The following is a 17,188-nucleotide window of genomic DNA, read 5'->3' on the forward strand; positions in this document are numbered from 1 at the left end:
ATACAAAATGAGCCTAGGCATCCTATAGTGTTGGAAAGTAAAGACGTGCTTAAAACAACAAGCCTCATATTGAAGAGAGTGTGTCACCTGAAAGAGTACTCTGAAATAATTTGAGCAAAACAAAATAAGATAGTACTAGATTATAACCCGAAGTATAAAATAAATATCCATGAGTTCTGACCAATATATTTTTTTAAAAAGGAATTACTTTACTATAGAGAAACCTGAAAAATTCTGCTTTTACTAAATGATCAAGGTCAATATTAATAGAGATAAATATGTTCATTTTATGCACCTTTGATGTGATGTGATGATCTATCTCTGTGATCTACCACCTCAAAACCCATAACTCCATCCTTATCATCAGAAAATTATTAGACAAATACCAAAGAAGGGCATCTTACAATATAGCTGACTGGTACCCTTCAAAAACAAGGAAATTTGAGAAACTGTCACAGCAAAAAGAAGCCTGAGGAAATACAACCAGTGTAATGTGGTATCCTGGGTAATGTGGTATCCTGGAACACAAAAAAGACATTGGGTGAAAACCAAGGAAATGTGAGTGAAGTATGGACTTAATCATAATGTATTAACATTGGTTCAAGTGTTAGCTAGGATGTAGAGAAATTGGAACCTTCATAAACTGCTCAATGGAATGTAAAATGGTTTAGTTTAGGATTTAGGAATTTGACAATTCCTCAAATATTGAAACATAGAGTTACCATATGATCCAACAATTGCATTCCTAGGTATATACACAAGATAACTGAAAATATACATGCATGTAAGTACCTGTATAAGAATGTTAATGGCAAAAAAAAAAAGAATGTTAATGGCAGCATTATTCATAATTGTCAAAAAGTAGAAACAATCCCAAGATCTATCAACAATTAACAGATACATGAAATGTGGTAGGTCCTTACAACAGAATATTATTTAGCCATAAAAAAAATGAAGCACTGATTCATACTACAAGTCAGGATGAACCCTGGAAATAGTATGCTAAAGGAAAGAAGCCAGATACAAAATATTATGTATTGAATGATTCAATTCGTATGAAATATACCAGAATAGGCAAATCCACAGAGAAAGTAAATAGATTCTTTCTTTAAAAAGAAAACCTAGAAAGTAGGTTGCCAGGGACTGGGAAGAAGTGACAATGAGAGAGGGTGATGGCCAAAATGTAGAGTTTCCTTTTGAGGTGATAAAATGTTTTGGAATTAGGTAGTGGTGATAGGTACACAACCATGTGAATATACTAAAAACCACTGAATTGTGCATTTTGAATGGGGTAATTTTTTATTTGATCAAAATGTTTTGAGGACCAGCAGCATCATTATCAACTGGGAGCCAGTTAGAAATGTGGAATCTCAGGCCCCAGGCCAGAATCTGCATTTTATTGAGATTCTCAGCATTAAATTTTTCTTAACCTTGAAAAATTCTATTCGAGAAATAAAAATGTAAAGAAAGATTTTCCCAAACAAATGCTGAGAAAGTACATCAATACATGTCTTTTTTTCCTTAAATGTATATATTTTATTCCCTTACATCATTTCTTTATATTTTTATTTATTTTATTTGAGTATAGTTGACACACAATGTTACAATAGCTACCAGTTATGGAATGGATAAGTCACAGGAATAAAAGGCACAGTGGAGGTAATACAGTTGGTGATACTGTGTGGCGACAGATGGCAACACCCTTGTGAGCACAGCATCCTGTATAGAGTTGAATCACTGTACCATACACCTGATCCTCAGGTAATTTTTATGTACACCCAAGTTTGAGAAGCGCTGATTATAAGAACATTGCTGGCAGCTGACCCTGCCCAGTAGCTCTATGTCTGTTCAGCAAAGAAGAAATCATTCTTCAGTTGGAAGAAATCATTCTTCAGTTGGATATACATTCTCTAAAATTACCCAATCAGCATTTCAATTCTTTTCTATTCACCTTTCACTCCACATGTCAGAATCAAATCTTGTTATATGCCTCTAATTGCTCCTTAGACTTTAGTACAGTCCTGGCTGAGAGCACTAGTTCCAGATTATTCCAAGTTCAGGGTCACTGACTAAATTTAGTGACAGCTCTTTGTGTCTGTAAATCTACTAAGGATGACAGTTTTGAAAACCGTCCAACTTTGCTCACCCAGAGTTTTGTCTCCAGCAGCCAAGAGACTGGGGAAGAACAGGCGTCCACAGTGTATCCTCGATGATGAACAAACTGGGGCAGCCATGGGTCAGCTATTTTCCATGTTCATGGGAGCAATGTGTGCTAATTTTATAAACAATTCCCGACATTCCACATCTCCTTTCTCCTAATATAAAGACAAAAAAGGCAGAAATAGAGAATACAGCACATTTGTTTTTATTTATGTTTCAGTTTTGCTTAAAACAAACTGCAGTGTATTCTTTCAAGGACATTCATTACTCATTAAAAACTATTCCAAAGAAGTTGAGGGTACATTCTTATATTTACCGGAAAGTGATTGTATCTCTAAAGGACTCTGGGTTCTAGTCCTTTTCCTGTTACTATGGAGTAGGAAATTTCAAACAAACAAAACATGATGGATATTTACAGCACTGAGGAGTTTCCTTTTTTCTTTTGTGCATCCTGAACTGACTTTCCTTTTGTCACTGTAAGTCTTGTGTCTTTTCTTCTTTAACCTGAGAAAGACAGAATATTAAGACTACATGAAATGTTACAGTTTTAATTGAAAATATTGACATCTAACCTGTTCTTATTCCCAATGTATTGACACACATAAAATAAAAATACATCGTGAGTGATGTAAATATGTTCATTCTTCATCCATATTTGGAGGCTTCCTTTATATGAACTTTGCAGAACGGAATGGGGAAAATGCGTGAAACATGTGCTCTGCCTTTCCCAAAGCCTGTGATATATTACAAACATACACATAATGAATGAAACAGAGCCAAAAATTATAAAAGAAAGAGCTATGCAACAAGCATTTTTAAAGTTCACATTATGACAATGAAGGAAGAAGGAGAAGTCACTCTGGCATGGGAGAAGGAACAGGTGGCCCAAAGAAGCTGCTCAAAGTGGCTTTTGAGCTAAAATCAGAGGATGAGAAGAATTTGGAAATCTGACAATATTGGAAAATGTCATTCAAGGAAAATAGAAGAAGTTTCTAAAAAGCCATGGAAGAACGTAAATAAAAAATTAATCAGCTTCTGTCCTAGGAACCGTTTTATTAGTGTTATCCTGCAGAGGTTGTAACCAGATCAAGTCCACGTTCTGAGAACTAAAGAAGAGGAAAAGGAAGTTGGATTGTAAGGAATAATTGTTTGCCACTGAAACAGCTGGGGAAGAAGACAGAATTGGCAATTTTACTTCTGAGGAAGTGAAATAGTCTATCATTGAACAACCTGCTGAACAATTAAATGAAAATGGAAGACTTTTATCATTTTAATTTTTCGGTAGGATCCTGTACACAATCAGTATTTATCAGTAAATTATCAGTAAATTAAATCAATATTAATTAGCTGTAGCTTTAACATATTCTAAAAAAATTATGTTTTAATAAAATTTCAAAATTGTTCTTTCCTTTGTTCCTTAGTTAAGTTACAAAGCAAAAAGAAGAAAGCTATTGATTAAGAAAGAATTTGAAAAAAAAAAGAATTTGAAAGCACATCTTTTTAAATGTATAAACCATGTTCCTACTAAAGTAAAAAAAATAGTAATTTAGGGAAGTAGTTGTAACTTTTAGAGAACCATCAGAGCCCTATTAAGGGTACTGACACATTCACTGAAGAATTTTCTGGAAACTCAAGGTCTTTTTACACATCTTCCAGGAGAAACTACCTTTGGCTAAGGCAGAACTCAGGAACTGAGATAAGCAAACATTTTATATTTTAACACACGTGTCTGTGATTCACATACATAATGCCAGCATTTCTTTGGCTTTTTTTTCTTCACAAAAAAAATCATGTAATGTTAAAATGAAGTGCTTTTTCTCAAATCTCCAAATGTATGTATCTTTTTCCTCTCATAATGTCAGACATCATTTTTGGCAGATGATGTTGAAAACAGAAAGTGTTTAGTTTAACTACTTGGGCAGCTGTGGGTTCTTTCCTTTTCTTTCCAATTAATGAATAAGCGCTTCCTTGCAGCAAAGAATGGAATGGAAGTTAGCATTTAAATGACAATGTACAAGCTCGGATTGTATCTGAGAGGGAAGATAAATGCCCTCAAGAAACATTTTATGTTTATGCCTCTCACGTAAGATGTAGCTGTCTCTGCTTGCACCTGTTTTCAGAGGGGAGGAATTCCAGGTCATATACAAGAAATAAACTTCTCTTTTCAAGTTGATTGTTTCTAAATCCAGCTCAACATAATGGATATTCACAGTTTGCTTTTCTTTGAACAAAACACAAAAATCCCAACTGGTTTTGATTTGCCTATACAATCACTGCCACGTCAGAATATGTCATTTTCTTAAAAGTTTCATTATTAACAATTTTAGTTCACACTCTCTCCCCTTGCTATCATTAACCCTAAGTTCACATTAAATCTTGTTGAAGCCTTTGGCTATTAGAATTTGGTGTGGACATGGGGCGGAGGAGCAGGTGGGATGTGGGATGCGGAGAGATCCTCTGTGCTTAAGGCCAAGTTCAGCAATATTATCAAGATTATCCTCACTGTGTTCCTCTGCAATATAGACTGAAAGCTCTTTGATTTTGCAAAAATGCTGCATCCACAAAAAGAAGTGTTGTCAAAAAGGAAACTACCTTATCAGTCTTAAACTTTGATTAGTTTGAAAGGCCTGCCGTTGGCAGTTTGAAAGATGTTACCAATAATTGAAGAGTTCAAGACTCTACTCTGAAACATGCCTGCGGCCAGAACTTCTAATATTTATGGGGCATGACCTCTAACTGTCAGCAAGCACTTATTTTCCACAAAGGTATTTTGGGGCAAATGCTGATTGCCTCAGGAGCCAAGAGCACATTAAAGCTCCAGATTCAATATCGTAATGGCAATAGTCGGGGACTTCATCTTCATGGCGGTAGTCAACACTGTTGATTACCAATGGGCAACTCAGAATTCATCACAAAGTGTTGAGACTATCAAGACTGTATAACCCTCCAACAATAATCAGAGCTTGTACCATTCAGCAAACAACTGTGTCACTTGTAAGAACATGGCCTTTCAGAAATGTATAAAAGACCAAACTTCACAGCTGTATGAGTGGTTGAAGAAAATATAACTGAAAGAGAGTAAGTGTCCAGAAGAATAAAATGAAGCACTCTTTAAAATATTTTAAGAATAGAGACTCCTGGGCAGCCTGGGTGGCTCAGTGGTTTAGCGCCACCTTCAGCCCAGGGCCTGATCCTGGAAACCCGGGATCGAGTCCCACATCGGGCTCCCTGCATGGAGCCTGCTTCTCCCTCTGCCTGTGTCTCTGCCTCTCTCTCTCTCTCTCTCTGTGGGTCTCATGAATACATAAATAAAATCTTAAAAAAAAAAAAAGGAATAGAGACGCCTGGGTGCTCAGCAGTTGAGCATCTGCCTTCAACTCAGGGCGTGGTCCTGGAGTTCTGGGATCCAGTCCCACATCAGGCTCCCTGCGTGGAGCCTGCTTCTTCCTCTGCCTATGTCTCTGCCTCTTTCAGTGTCTCTCATGAATAAATAAATAAAATCTTTAAAAAATATATTTTAAGAATATTTGTGTTACTTCCTTTTTTAAGATGAGTGAATATTAAAGTTTGAACAAAGCACCCTAATTTCTAAAACTGAGGAAGGACTTGTAAAGGGAATTGAAACTTTTTCCAACCAAAGACAAAAATGTTCCAGAAACTATATAAATCCTCACGAGAACTATGTATAGGAAACAGATATCAATTCCCCCAGAGCCCTGCTCCTCCTAAGGAAAGCTGTAGTATTTTGACGTTTCTCTCCAGTCCTCTCTTATGCATATATATGCTTATATGTCTTATTATGAAGTCAAGGAGGTTTGTTATATAATTCCTTCTTTAGCAGTTTGGGACTAGAGTAAGAAAAAAGCAAAGCATAAGCAGATTAAACATTTCATCCTGTGGGCATATGGATTTTGTAGCTCCCGATGAGCCATGAAAAATCCCCCATTTGATGTAGGAAATACACTATTTCTTTGACAGAGTGAAAAATGCTAACTTTGGGGGGGGGTGGAAAGAAAGAGCTAATGGTTAACTGATTTTTAAACAGACTATCTGAATTGTGTTTCATTTGAGGCTTCATAAATAACTGGTTTGGGTTTTGGGTTTGTTTTTTATTTTTTTTTCTGTGTTCTTGGTCAGTTGCTAATCAAACAAAAGAGAATTTATCAAAGTCTTTGATAAGTGATACAGTCCTCCAATGCCTCAGTGATGAAGTACCTATGGTAAGAGAAAATCTCACGTAAAAGGGGCAGAGAACAACTTGACAACAGGAATGAAAATCAGCTTTGTATGTGTATGTTTGCATGTGTGCCATCATTACTTCGATGAATTACCTCAAGAAATCAAATACTCAGACAACTTTTGCTTGAGTTATTTCCGTTAGTCATTCAACCGCAACACGTCATTCTGTACAGCTCCCATTCTGATCAAAAGACAGATACTCAAACTGAAACTAATGAGCTTCATTAATTATTCAACATATTTATTAAGTGCTACTATGTACCAGTCTGTTCTAGTCATATGAAATATATCAGTGATTAATACCAGACAAAGACACCCCTCCTCTTGTGGTTACAGTCTAGTGGGGAGAGAGGGAGGGGGAAAAAAACCATGAATGAATAAACTAATTAATTAACAATACCACTGTATATCATGAGGATATAAATGCTATTAAAAATTAAAGTAGGGCCGCAGCCGCCTCAGCCGTCAGCGCGCTGGTGGCGACCGTGGGCCCCCGGACCCGCCTGCTCTTCCCGGCGTCCGGAGCAGACCCGTGACCGGCGGGGAGAAGAGATGGCCCTGCTGTGCTACAACCGGGGCTGCGGCCAGCGCTTCGACCCCGAGACCAACTCGGACGATGCTTGCACGTATCACCCAGGTGTTCCAGTCTTTCATGATGCCTTAAAGGGTTGGTCTTGCTGTAAGAGAAGAACAACCGATTTTTCTGATTTTTTAAGCATTGCGGGCTGTACAAAAGGTAGGCATAATAGTGAGAAGCCACCTGAGCCAGTCAAACCTGAAGTCAAGACTACTGAGAAGAAAGAACTTTCTGAATTGAAACCCAAGTTTCAGGAGCACATCATTCAAGCCCCTAAGCCAGTAGAAGCAATAAAAAGGCCAAGCCCAGATGAACCAATGACAAACTTGGAATTAAAAATATCTGCCTCGCTAAAACAAGCACTTGACAAACTTAAACTATCCTCGGGGAATGAAGAAAGTAAGAAAGAAGAGGACAGTGATGAAATTAAGATTGGGACCTCATGTAAAAATGGAGGGTGTACAAAGACATATCAAGGTCTACAGAGTCTTGAAGAAGTCTGTGTATATCATTCTGGAGTACCTATTTTTCATGAAGGGATGAAATACTGGAGCTGTTGTAGAAGAAAAACTTCTGATTTCAATACATTCTTAGCCCAAGAGGGCTGTACAACAGGGAAACACATGTGGACTAAGAAGGATGCTGGGAAAAAAGTTGTTCCATGTAGACATGACTGGCATCAAACAGGGGGTGAAGTAACCATTTCAATCTATGCTAAAAATTCACTTCCAGAACTTAGCCGAGTAGTAGCAAATAGTACATTGTTAAATGTGCACATTGTATTTGAAGGAGAGAAGGAATTTCATCAAAATGTGAAATTATGGGGTGTGATTGATGTAACACGAAGTTATGTAACTATGACTGCAACAAAGATTGAGATCACCATGAGAAAAGCTGAACCTATGCAGTGGGCAAGCCTTGAACTGCCTGCTACCAAAAAGCAGGAGAAACAAGAAGATACAACAGAATGAGCTGACAGGGGAAAAAAATGTATTGCCTATTTTCAGAATTCTTACTGTATGGTAAAATGGTGGCTTGCTGCTGTCCTCTTTTGTTGTTGCTGTCGTTATTGTTGCTGTTGCTGTTGTTGAATCTGGCAGTTCAGGGTCAATGGTAGGTTCTTAAAAGCCAAAGTCAGTTTATCTTTTCGTGCCTCCCGTCTTTTTTTAGTTACCTAAGGTTGACTATTCATTTCTCCTCAGTTGACAGAACTATAGTTGTGTCCTATACTTGAAAAGCTAGAAGGTAGCTCATAAACAGTTACAGTATTTCTTGGTATACCTTTACGTTTAACAGAGAAGTGTAAAAGAATGTTTGTTTTGTTCACATCTCTTTCTTCATCCCATAATTAGTAAAGCAAGATGGGATGTTGGATTTTTAAGTAGTTTTTTCATGAGTTTGTGTTCCTATAATACTTGAAAAACTTAAAGGAGGAGAAGAAGCTCTGCATTGTTTTATCCTTGGGAAGGTTACTTTTTCTAGAAGGAATAATTCTGAGGTAGCATAGTAGCTAAAGGGGAATATATGCATTGAATAATAAATTGGAATTTGTTTACAACTCATTAAATTAAAACATTATATCAGTACCTGTATTACTTTAAGCACTATGATTTAAATGTATATAAAACATGAGAGTGGAGAGGTATCAGTTTGGTTAAAATTTGCCTTTTTATTAAGACTAAGCAATAATGTTAAACATCTCTTTCCTGATTATTATGTAAGGTCTTTGTATGGTGTTATGACTAAATTGCACCTAATTTATAGCCTCCACCCTCTTAAAATCTTTAATTAGTTACATGTAAAAGAAATTATATATATACACACACATATGTGTGTATATAAGTGTGTGTGTATATGTATATCTGGCCTCCCTGATGGAAAACTGTATAAAACCATAGACTTAAAGGCTTATGAAATACATTTTAGGGTATCAAAAAATTAAATATTTAAGCTTCGCTTTATGAGAAATATCTATTACCTGTTAAATAAAATAGCTTAATTCTTTTGGAGTTATTTTTTAGGCTTTCATGAAAAGCTTAACAATTCTAGGTGATACAGTGTTGTTTATATATTGTACTTCATTAGATACAGGTATCACAGATTTAGATTGTTTATGCTAATTGAACCCATTAAAGGATAGTTTACTTTTAAAGGCAATGCAGAGCTAGCTCACCAAGAAAACTAAAATTAAGAAATGTTTTGAAGGCCAAAACTCTGGCAGAACTTAAGAAATTTGGGTATGAATTATGCTAATGTAGATTAAAATTATTTCCCAAAAAAAAAAAATAAAAATAAAAAGTAAAGTAGGATAAGGGAAAATTTTTGTTAGAGTTCTGGTGCTATTTTAAATAAAAAGGTGATGTTTGAGCAAAAACTCAAGGTGAGAGAGGGAGTCCTAAAAATATATCGAGGAATAGTGTCCCAGGCAGTGGGAACAGCCAGCACAAAGGTTCTCATGTAGAAGCATTTCTGTGCAAGTGAGGAAGAGAAGGGAGGCAGCATGCCAGGAGTGACTGAGTGAGGGGAAAGAGTAGTAGGAGAAGTATTAGAGGCGGGGTGGGGCACATCAGATGGGATATTGCAGACCAATTTAAGCCTTGCCTTTTACTCTAGAGGAAATGAGAAGCCAGCAGCAGGCCTGGCTCATTTACACACTGAAAGGATTTCTCTGGCTCTTTCTTGTGCTGAGAATTAGCTGTTTGGAGGCAAGAGGGTGGGGAAGCCAGTTAAGCCAGGCTTTGGCACCAATTTAAAGAAAAAAGATAATGGCAGCTCAGATCATAGTGGTAACGGAGCCAGTTGAGAGAAATGATCAGCTTCTGAATGTATTTTGAATGTAGATTAAAACAGGACTGATTCTCTGATTGATTGGAGGTAAGAGAACAATAGCAATCAGGAGTGCCTCGAAGATTTGGGGCTGGGCAGCTAGAAGGAGGCAGTTGCCATCAGCTGAGTTTTAACAGGTTGCAAAGGGCAGCCTTGGTGGGTAATAAGATGCTCAGTTCTATATCCTGAGTTCAAAATGTCTCAAACATCCAAGTAGAGATATTGACAACCTGGAACCAGTAATTCAGATCTAAGACTTGATCCATGGTTACTAGCATATGGTTGTCAGTATGGTGTTGGTACTGACATGCACAGAGACAGAAGACTATTTTAATTATCTCAGCTACTAACTACATAAAAATTACAGTAAGAATTAGTTTATTGTAAAGTGAAAAAAGCTGAGATTTGAATTCCAGTTCTTCCATAAATGAGCTGCGCTGTCCTCATCCAGTTTCCGACCTGTATGAGAGTCCATGATCCCATCAATAAAACAGAGTGTCTTGAGTCAGTTTCCCAAGGAGCAGAACCTGAGAGGGGAGATTTTGTGTAAAATTTATGGAGTGTGCTCTCAGGAGAAAGAAAGTGGGGAAAGAAGGATAGAGCATGGGAAAGAGTTAAAAAAGTTAAGCCTCAGTGCTGGTGCCAGAATTATACCAAAGTTGGTCCCACCTTACAGCCAGGGAACCAGCAGCATCTCTTACAGGGGATCATAATAAATACCTATCAAGTTTATCATAAAATTAGAACATAGTGACTGTCACATGGCAGGTCTTCTGTGAAAGTTTATAGTCTTCTCTCATTATTAATGATTCATGTCAATTCTAAATATTTATTGACAGGTATGTTCCTTCCTCTCTTATTGAATGGTTTGCTGGATGTGCTTCTCATTACATACAGATCAACTGCTGTTCCCTGCCATTAGAATTTCCTTATACAGCTAATTATTCACATATTTTTAAACATCCCTTCTGTTCAGTAATGAAGCTACAAGCATGTTTCTCTTTCACAGACAGTGCAAAAACAAAGCCAGGCAAAGTGCTCTCCTCACCAATGCTGGGCAGAACCCTTTAGTTCCAGAATCAAACATCTGCTGCATATCAAAAACATGTTGTTTTCTTATGAGAAAATCTTGAACCATGGCAAAAAAAGAGAAAGTGGGTAAGGAAATGGGATAGATTCTAAAACAATTTTATGTTGACTGCTAATCTAGAGATCTAATAACCTATGACAGCTTGATGTTCTGCCTTAGAAAGAAAGATAAAAGATATTTACCAGAATGCCTCAAAATGGAGGAAAGATTTAAACAATCAGCCTTTAAGCTGATTAAGCTTCAACCAAATTCTCTCTCTTTTAAGATTTTATTCAATTATTTGAGACAGGGAGAGAAAGACAGAGGCAGAGAGGGACACAGAGAGCACAGAGGGAGAGAGAGACGCAGACTCCCTGCCGAGCAGAGAGCTCAATCGATGTGGGGCTCAATCCCAGGACCCTGAGATCATGACCTGAGCCAAAGGCAGATGCTCAACTGACTCAGCCAAATTCTCTTCTTAAATGGATCTGCCATATTAATTTTCTGACAAAAGGACTCTTATTGTCCCAGCCTTAGTTTTATTCTGATCCCCGACCAGTTGTTTCAGCTAGAGCACCCAATTCAGAACCCCATAAACTCCTACATTGGATTGGGGATGGAACAAAGTACCAAAGGATAAGCAAAGAACTATTCTCGGTAGAATAGGAGAGATTTTGTAAACTCAAAACCAAAAGAAGTATATTCTAAGCAACACCACTAATACCAGTTATATAAGATGATAAAATATTGGCTTATTTTCAAGATTTCAGACTGATAGAGAGAAAATATGTATACAAACATACACATACGTGATGCTTTCGTTGCAAAAAGCCTTTAATTCTTCACCATCCTCTGAACCATATTCTCCATAATGTGGTTTCACAATGCCTTCCTTCAAGTAGTGGCAGTTTCTCACTCCTTGCACCTGGTCTACCTTGTGATTTGCTTAAGTAATTAGATATAGCAGAAGCGATGATGTGCCAGTTCCAAACCTAAGCCTCAGGGGGATCTGTAGACTTTGACTTTCTCTCAGAACCTGCCCCGCTATCATGTGAACAGTCCTGGGCTAACCTTGTTGAATCATAAGAGACCACATGGAAGACATCCCAGTTGTCCCAGCCAAGGCTCTCCTGGACCAACTAAAGTCTGCAGAGTCCCAGACACGCGAGATCCCAGCAAAGAAGAGCACAGCCTCTTCCCTTCCCAATCTCCAGCTGATCACAAACACATTTGCAAGCCCAGATAAGACCAGAACAACCCAGCTGACCCCTCGTCTTAGGAAAGAGAATAAATTTTTACGATCTTAAGCCATTGAGCATTAGAAGTTTGTTATGCAGTAATAGCTAATTGAAATTTATGTAGTTATAATCCTAAAGGGCATCCAATGACAGTTTAAGAAGGCTGGAACTAAATATTACAGGAATTCAGGGGAAGACTTGGCTTCTGGATTAGAAAAAGATGAATAAATGTTATCTCCTTCAGCCCCTCTCTCAGGGAGGAAGCTATATTCTGTCTTAGCCTTGAGGTTAAAAAAGGATTTTCTCAGGGAAAGATAAAAAGAGGCCACATATCTTTATTTTTAATAAGTGACTCTTCTTGTGAAGTATTCAATGGCTTTTTTATATATTTAATATCTTAAACAAAGGTTTACTCCCTTCTTCCATGACTGAGAAGAAATTGCATAGATACATAAATTTCTCCTCCTCACATGGCAGGAATCAAGACCAGACGTACAGTGTGGGAAAAGTAATTATACTTCCAGGGAATAGAGAAACACTCTACAGCAAACACCTACATCACCCCAGCACTTGTTGAATAAAAACATGCATATTTTATTCATAAAGGTCAACTAATTAGCAAGAGTGAATTTTTATAAAACAGAATTTAAAAGGCAATTATTCTAAGTGAAGTAGCCTAACTGTTACACATTTAATATGTTGAGTTATCTAGTGAAGAAAGGGAAGAAGAGAAAGAAGAGAGGGAGGGAAGGGAAGAAGGAAGGAAGAAGAATGAGAGGGAGGGAGGGAGGGAGAAGAAAAAAAGAGAAAAAAGAGAGAAACCTTATTATTCAAGTGATCCTTTGCAGGTCACCAATGAGAACTAGTCACCTGTCTCTCCCATGATCAATTATTAAAGCTCTAATTCTAATAATATTGTGAAATAACTATAGGATAAGAATGACTTTCAAACAAAATACATGGAAACAAGAAGGAAGTACTGCTACAGGAAACATATCAGCAAACAAATAAAGCAGAGAATTCTGGAATGCAATTACAATAAAATAACACAAACGAAGAGAAAATTCCTTTTCCACTTTTCCCAGATATAATCACATAATCACACTCTCCTCACAGGATTAGAATGGCACACATACACACACATCCCTCCTTAAGTTGGGTATCAAGAAGTTTTATCTAAGAAGTTTAAAGCAGTATTTTTTACATTAAAAATAAACCGGAGGAATTACCCTCCAATTCACACTCAAGGTTATGACAGTGTTGAGCAGCCCAAGTGGCTCAGCGGTTTAGCGCTGCCTTCAGCCCCGGGCCTGATCCTGGAGACCAGGATCAAGTCCCACATCAGGCTTCTGGCATGGAGCCTGCTTCTCCCTCTGCCTGTGTCTCTGCCTCTCTCTCTCTCTCTCTCTCTCTCTCTCTGTTTCTCATAAATAAATTAAAAAAATATTTTTTAAAAAGGTTATGACAGTGTTAACTTTACAAAATGCAATTCACGCTGAGTCATTCCACTGATTTAAATTTTTCAATGGCTCCCTATTATTTACAGAATCAAAATTGAGGTCTTAGTTCAGGCTCCCTAAAAGCGGAGTCTGAGACTAGGATTCTTGTGCCTGCAATTTAGTGAGGTGTGCCCTCAAATGAAGGGAAATGAGGGAAGCAGGATAAGACAGGTGCAAGATGCTAAGCAAGGACGTGGTCTCAGCTGGAGTCTAGGCTCAAATTGATATTCTGCAAGCTCTGGAGCATGAAGACCACTGCGATGTTGCCTCATCATGAAGCAAAGAGCACACTTGCATAGACTCCCAGATCAGTAAGCTTTTGGCTATAGGTTTCCCCAGTAGGTGAGGTTCTATTAACCTCTTGGTATTTTTAGGTGAGGTGGCTCTTATAGTCTAAGGGAAATTCTCTGGAGAAGGGGAGAGAAATGAGCCAACACTCACAGCAGCTAGAGGAAGTGAACACTGGCCCAGCAAAGGGGATCTGGTTAGAGCACCAAAAGCATCTTAAATGCTTATATAATTCAACTGTCAAATTCCCCTGCTGTCCTTAACTCCCCTTCCATCCCCAGGCACATCACAAAGCATGCACTCTCTCAGGAATGACTTTGCAAAGTCTGTTCCTTGAGCTAGATAGACTTCCCTTACCTCTTTGAAAGCTCTACCTTATTCTTTACAACCAAGCACAATTGTTACCCTCTCAAAAAGACTCCTTTGATCCCTAGAAAGGATCAGTTACTCATTTTTTTTTCCTGTTGTTTCCAGGGCCTTTGTATAACTCACTCTTGTGGTATAGCCCATCATTTTAGATATTTGTTAAATGAGTTAACCCCCCTGGCTAGATCATTAGTTCCACGAGGACAGGGATTGCATGTCACTCTTTTTCCTTTCCCCAGCATTTAAATACAGGGTCTAGAGTACAGTAGGTGCCCTATGACTGAAGCATAAATCAATGCCTACATGAGAACAATGGTCTTCTTTGGGGAAGAACAAAGTCATTCATTCAGATTCTACTTTCTAATTAAACTAGACAACCCCACCCCCCACCCCACCCCACCCCCACCCCCGTGAGCTGTAGTTTACTCATCATCTGGGAGGCTTTTAGCTAAAATGTTGCATTGTCCACTTCACTGACACAGGGTGTGCAAACAATTAAAAGAGGACAATAACAGAACTTTGTTCAAGCAAATGTTGATTCAATTACTGGGGCTCCTTGGCATTAGCCACTGAGTTCAATTATCTCCAAATGGAAAAAGTCGAAAATCTTGCATCTTTCAAGATACAAAGACTGTACTGAACTTGGTTTTTTGATAGATTTTTCCGACTAGATCTCCCCACTTTCATGTGTTCTGAGAGAGATGTAAAACTTTTTTGGAAATTTCTACAGACATATGACATATATACTGAAAAGGGTACAAAACATAATTAATTAATTTATAATAATCATCATAAATTAATTTTTACGAAGTGAGCACATCTATAAAACCAGCACTCAGATCAAGAAATAGAACACTGGGGCAGTTGGTTAAGCGTCTGCCTTCAGCTCAGGTCATGGTCCTGGATCCTGAGTCCTGCGTCCTGGGACCAAGCCCTGCATCCCGCTCCCTGGTTGGTGGGGAGCCTGTTTCTTCCTCACCTCTGCTACTCTCTCTCTCGCTCACTCTCTCTCTCTCAAATAAATAAATAAAATATCTTAAAAAGAAAAAAGAAATAGCCCAGAAACTTCCAGTGACCACCCTTCCAAGGGCTTCCAGCCTGCTAAGAAATAAGGAGAATCATACAGAGGACACTTCTGTATCTGGCTTCTGTCACCCAGCATCATGTTCCTGAGATTCATCCATGATATTGTGTACAGTTGTAGATCACTCACAGCCATGGCTATGTCATAAGGCATTATATAAATATGTCGCAATTGATTTGTCACTTTACTATTTACTGATTAGCAACTGCACTGTTTCCAGTTTGGGGCTATTAAAAGTAGTGGTGCCATGAAAATTCTTATACATGTTATCTGGTAAACAAAGTGTGCATTTCTGTTGAATTCATTAAAGTGAGAATGAAGCATATATGTATTTCTGATAGTCATCTTTCTCTGTCAAATTACTAAGGGAGTTAGGTAGGAAATAAAGCCACTTTCAATAAATAAATAAATAAATAAATAAATAAATAAATAAATAAATAACAATATCCAAAATAAAAGAAATCTTGAATGCATGAATCCAATGTAACCAAATTTCTAAAAAATTGATTCAGACCAATAAGCATGTGGAATTTATTATACTGACTCTAATTTCTTGTATATCTTATTTATTTCTCAAAATAAAATTTAAAATATATATTTCAATGTGATCATTATAAAATGTCAATAGGTATTCCTAAGTAGAGATAAAATTCATGCCCATTTCAGGCTAGATAATGTAATTTAACTAGTACCAAAGGTGTTAATCTAAAAAATAAGGAAAAAAAAAACATAGTATGCATTTCTATTAAGTTCATATCTAGGAACAAAATTACCAGGTCAGAGGGTACATGATTATCTATCTTTTATAGATACAGTCAGAGAGTTTTCCAAAGTAATAATACTGACAAAGGAAATTTTCAACTTTTATTGTTTATGGGCCTTGCTCATGGGCTCCCCAGGGAAGCTATACTTTAGCATTAACCAAGGTCAAAATGACTGGGCAAAAAAACTTCAAAGCATGGGCTTTATTTCTGCCCTGCATGCACACATTCTACATCTGTTTCATTAAAGAAACTAACCAAATGCAGCATTCTGAAGACAAAAAAATAAGAAAAAGGAAGAAACATCCCTGGTTCCCATAAGATTAAAGTCATATAGCCCTACATTTACTAGAAACTTAAGGTCTGCAGCTTTCCGAAATGTTCTTTGTCTAATAATTTGTAACTTTTTATGTAAAAAATGTACATAAACCTCTATCTAATGTTCCCTTACTGGAGGGGAGCACTCTTCCTTTGAAGATTGTGTGTCCTAACTTGGGCTCAAATAAAACTCTTTTTTTAAGAAATTCTAAAGATTTTTTCGTTTTGTGTCAACATACCAGTTTGAACCTGAATTTTTTCTCCAGTTTTATTAGAAATAATTGACATACATCACTGTATAAGTTTAAGGTGTACAGCATGATGCTTTGATTTACATGTATTATGAAATGATTATAATAGGCTCAGCTAACATCCATCTTCTCATATATTTACGACAGAGAGAAAGCAAAAAGATCTTTCCATGTGACAAGAATCCTTAGGATCTACTCTCTTACCTTTCATATACACCACACAGCAATGTTAGCTAGAGTCATCACATTGTTCATTACATCTCTAGTACTTATAAGTGGAAGTTTGTGGCTTTTGACCACCTTCCTCTTATTTCCTCCTTCATTCCCCATCTCTGATAACTACACATCTGATGTCTTTTCAAACCCAAATGTTTAAAATCCAGAATTTCATTGTACAGATGGACGAGTGCATTCCTGCTAATGACCCAGTCTGGATGTCCAAATGTGTAAGATACACAATGGTGATACCTGGGCTCACTCACTAATTGATCAATAAGAAGGATAAGAAGACA

At 37.4% G+C, this 17,188-nt stretch overlaps 1 protein-coding gene and 1 long non-coding RNA gene across 2 annotated transcripts; one reads left to right on the top strand and one right to left on the bottom strand.

Moving 5' to 3' along the window:
* Window positions 1-2,189: 2,189 nt before the first annotated feature.
* On the bottom strand, window positions 2,190-11,786 carry LOC121477675. Its single transcript, XR_005984331.1, has 3 exons — window positions 11,675-11,786; window positions 2,577-2,664; window positions 2,190-2,315 (listed from the first exon to the last, which is right to left on the bottom strand). It is a non-coding gene; the product is annotated as an uncharacterized LOC121477675 (long non-coding RNA).
* LOC121477674 (cysteine and histidine-rich domain-containing protein 1) lies at window positions 6,852-9,249 on the top strand. Its single transcript, XM_041732087.1, has one exon. It carries the CDS (start codon window positions 6,952-6,954, stop codon window positions 7,945-7,947), a length of 996 nt encoding a protein of 331 aa, XP_041588021.1. The 5' UTR covers window positions 6,852-6,951; the 3' UTR covers window positions 7,948-9,249.
* Window positions 11,787-17,188: the final 5,402 nt, after the last annotated feature.

The sequence above is a fragment of the Vulpes lagopus genome, chromosome 18, assembly GCF_018345385.1.
Source record: "Vulpes lagopus strain Blue_001 chromosome 18, ASM1834538v1, whole genome shotgun sequence".
NCBI lineage: Eukaryota > Metazoa > Chordata > Mammalia > Carnivora > Canidae > Vulpes > Vulpes lagopus.